Source organism: Anarrhichthys ocellatus, unplaced genomic scaffold (assembly GCF_004355925.1).
Source record: "Anarrhichthys ocellatus isolate YVR2014 unplaced genomic scaffold, GSC_Weel_1.0 scaffold7902, whole genome shotgun sequence".
Taxonomy (NCBI): Eukaryota; Metazoa; Chordata; class Actinopteri; order Perciformes; family Anarhichadidae; genus Anarrhichthys; species Anarrhichthys ocellatus.
The window spans coordinates 55-2,029 of NW_022287876.1; the positions used below are offsets into that span (position 1 = coordinate 55).

Here is a 1,975-nt window from a genome sequence, read left to right on the forward strand (position 1 = left end):
TCGCATGTGTGTGTGTGTTTGTGAGACAAGAGTGAAGGACGGTGACGGAGGGCAGGAGGGGTTCTGGACCCCGGGGGAGGGGGGGAGGAAGTGACGCCACACGAACACAGCTGTTCACTGCTTGCTGCCTGGTTCTTGTGTTAAAAATGTCGCTTAATAATAAATAAATAAAAAACTGCGTTAACGCTCGTTAATATAATTGTCGGCGTTAATTAATTAATGCATGAACACGATAATAACACGTTAACTTGCCCAGCACTAATTTATATTTATGAACTGTTTTCGGGATTACAGCCTGATGTGATTATTTATATAAAAATGATTCATTCAAGTTATTGAATGTTCTGATCAGGTCATCTACATTACCACTAGTTACAGTTATAAACACTAATATTTTGTTAGTTGGTATATCTGCTTCCATTAGATGATAAATAACTAATGATGCTCATTAGGATGCATGTTTTCACTCTGCATGTGTTGTATAGACATGGTCTGATGGTGTGCCCAATCTGTTGTAGGTGCGGTAGTACCATGAAGGGTGGAGGAAGGGGCAAGGAGCCACCTGTTGCAGGGGAGGTCACTGGCAAGCGCCCCAAACGCAAGTGCCTGCAGTGGCACCCACTTCTCTCCAAAAAGGCTCTGGATTTCTCTGAGGAGGAAGAAGAGGAGGATGAAGAGGAGCTGGAGAAGGTGAGTGTAGTTCATGGCTTGACATGTAATCACCTCCGTCCACGCACTGAACAATAGATTGGTCAGTTTATCACACTGATTGGACAGAAAACAATCTGATGGTTTCTGAACTTGTTCTCAGCAGCCAGGGCTGTGTGGCCAGGACCAGGAGTCCCAGGTGCAGTGTGGCAGCACAACAGAGGAAGTGGAGGAGGACTCGAGTGAACAGCGAGCACGACGGCCGATGAATGCTTTCCTCCTCTTCTGCAAACGCCACCGCTCCCTGGTGCGGCAGGAACACCCGCGCTTGGATAACCGCGGGGCCACCAAGATCCTGGCTGACTGGTGGGCTGTGCTGGAGCCCAAAGAGAAGCAGAAATACACTGACATGGCCAAGGAGGTGACTCATGCACCTGCACTAACTTTATTTCTAACCATCCTGACAGTTGCGCCAAAGTCACTTTATAGTTTAGAACATTATTTGGTGAAATATTACTAACATGACTATAATGAAATACTTTGATTTTGATTTGACTTGATGATATGATACCAGGGGCTTCAAGGTTTCGCTTGTAATCAAATCTATTCTGTCCTTTCAGTACAAGGATGCCTTTATGAAGGCAAACCCGGGCTACAAGTGGTGTCCCACCACCAGCAAACCAGTTAACAGCCCTTCCTGTCAGCCAGTCGGCAACCCCCGCAAAAAAGTTTGGTCCTTCTCTTCCAACTCATCCAAGGACTCCTCCACTGCCAAAAAAGTGCCCAAAACTGACAGCATGCCACAGTTAAACTTTGCCATGGCAGGTGTGTATAATATAACACTGTGTGCTTGTGGACTATATGACAAAATGTTGGATTGTTTTTGTAACTACTGTCATTGTCAGATCCTACAAAGATGGGAGGCCTTAGCATGCTGCTGTTAGCTGGGGAACACGCCCTCACAAACAGAGAGGTAGGTCACTGCTGGAGGCCACCCATGGGTGCATCCTTGTCATGAACCAGCTCTACTATCAAACTAATTACTGATGCTGGTTTCATCAGTATTTTATACAATATACTTTTTAATATTCAATTCCCTTTTTGTTTGGCAGACCAACTAATATGGTATTGTTTACCTCTCTAGATCCCTTCCAGCACTAAACCTAGTTTACCTGACACAGCCAACAAAAGGAACTCCTGTCCAGGGGATGAGGAAGAGGTTTGTTCTGAGACTTTACTTTTTACACCAGATACTGGAGGTTGTGTTGTCTCTCTAAAGTAGGTCGCTGATGTGGTCTGACTAGACATCAGTGACCTGCTCTAGTGC

The 1,975-nt window shown here is 45.4% G+C and overlaps 1 protein-coding gene across 2 annotated transcripts; it reads left to right on the forward strand.

Annotated features, from left to right (window-relative positions):
• Positions 1–212: 212 nt before the first annotated feature.
• Positions 213–1,969, forward strand: LOC116380604 (HMG box transcription factor BBX-like). Of its 2 annotated transcripts, none has more exons than XM_031842505.1 (5): positions 213–690; positions 812–1,069; positions 1,269–1,473; positions 1,554–1,621; positions 1,793–1,969. In XM_031842505.1, exons 1-5 carry the CDS (start codon positions 439–441, stop codon positions 1,928–1,930), a joined length of 921 nt encoding a protein of 306 aa, XP_031698365.1. In that variant the 5' UTR covers positions 213–438; the 3' UTR covers positions 1,931–1,969. The 2 variants fall into 2 exon arrangements, with proteins under 2 accessions (XP_031698365.1, XP_031698366.1); XM_031842506.1 differs by having other exon boundaries at positions 815–1,069.
• Positions 1,970–1,975: the final 6 nt, after the last annotated feature.

Excerpts from the sequence above, each read along its gene's own strand:
- LOC116380604 (XM_031842505.1), top strand. The coding sequence starts at position 439 with ATGATGCTCATTAGGATGCATGTTTTCACTCTGCATGTGTTGTATAGA. Across the intron at positions 1,070-1,268 it reads ACACTGACATGGCCAAGGAG|TACAAGGATGCCTTTATGAA; the intron begins GTGACTCATGCA and ends CTGTCCTTTCAG. Across the intron at positions 1,474-1,553 it reads GTTAAACTTTGCCATGGCAG|ATCCTACAAAGATGGGAGGC; the intron begins GTGTGTATAATA and ends TGTCATTGTCAG.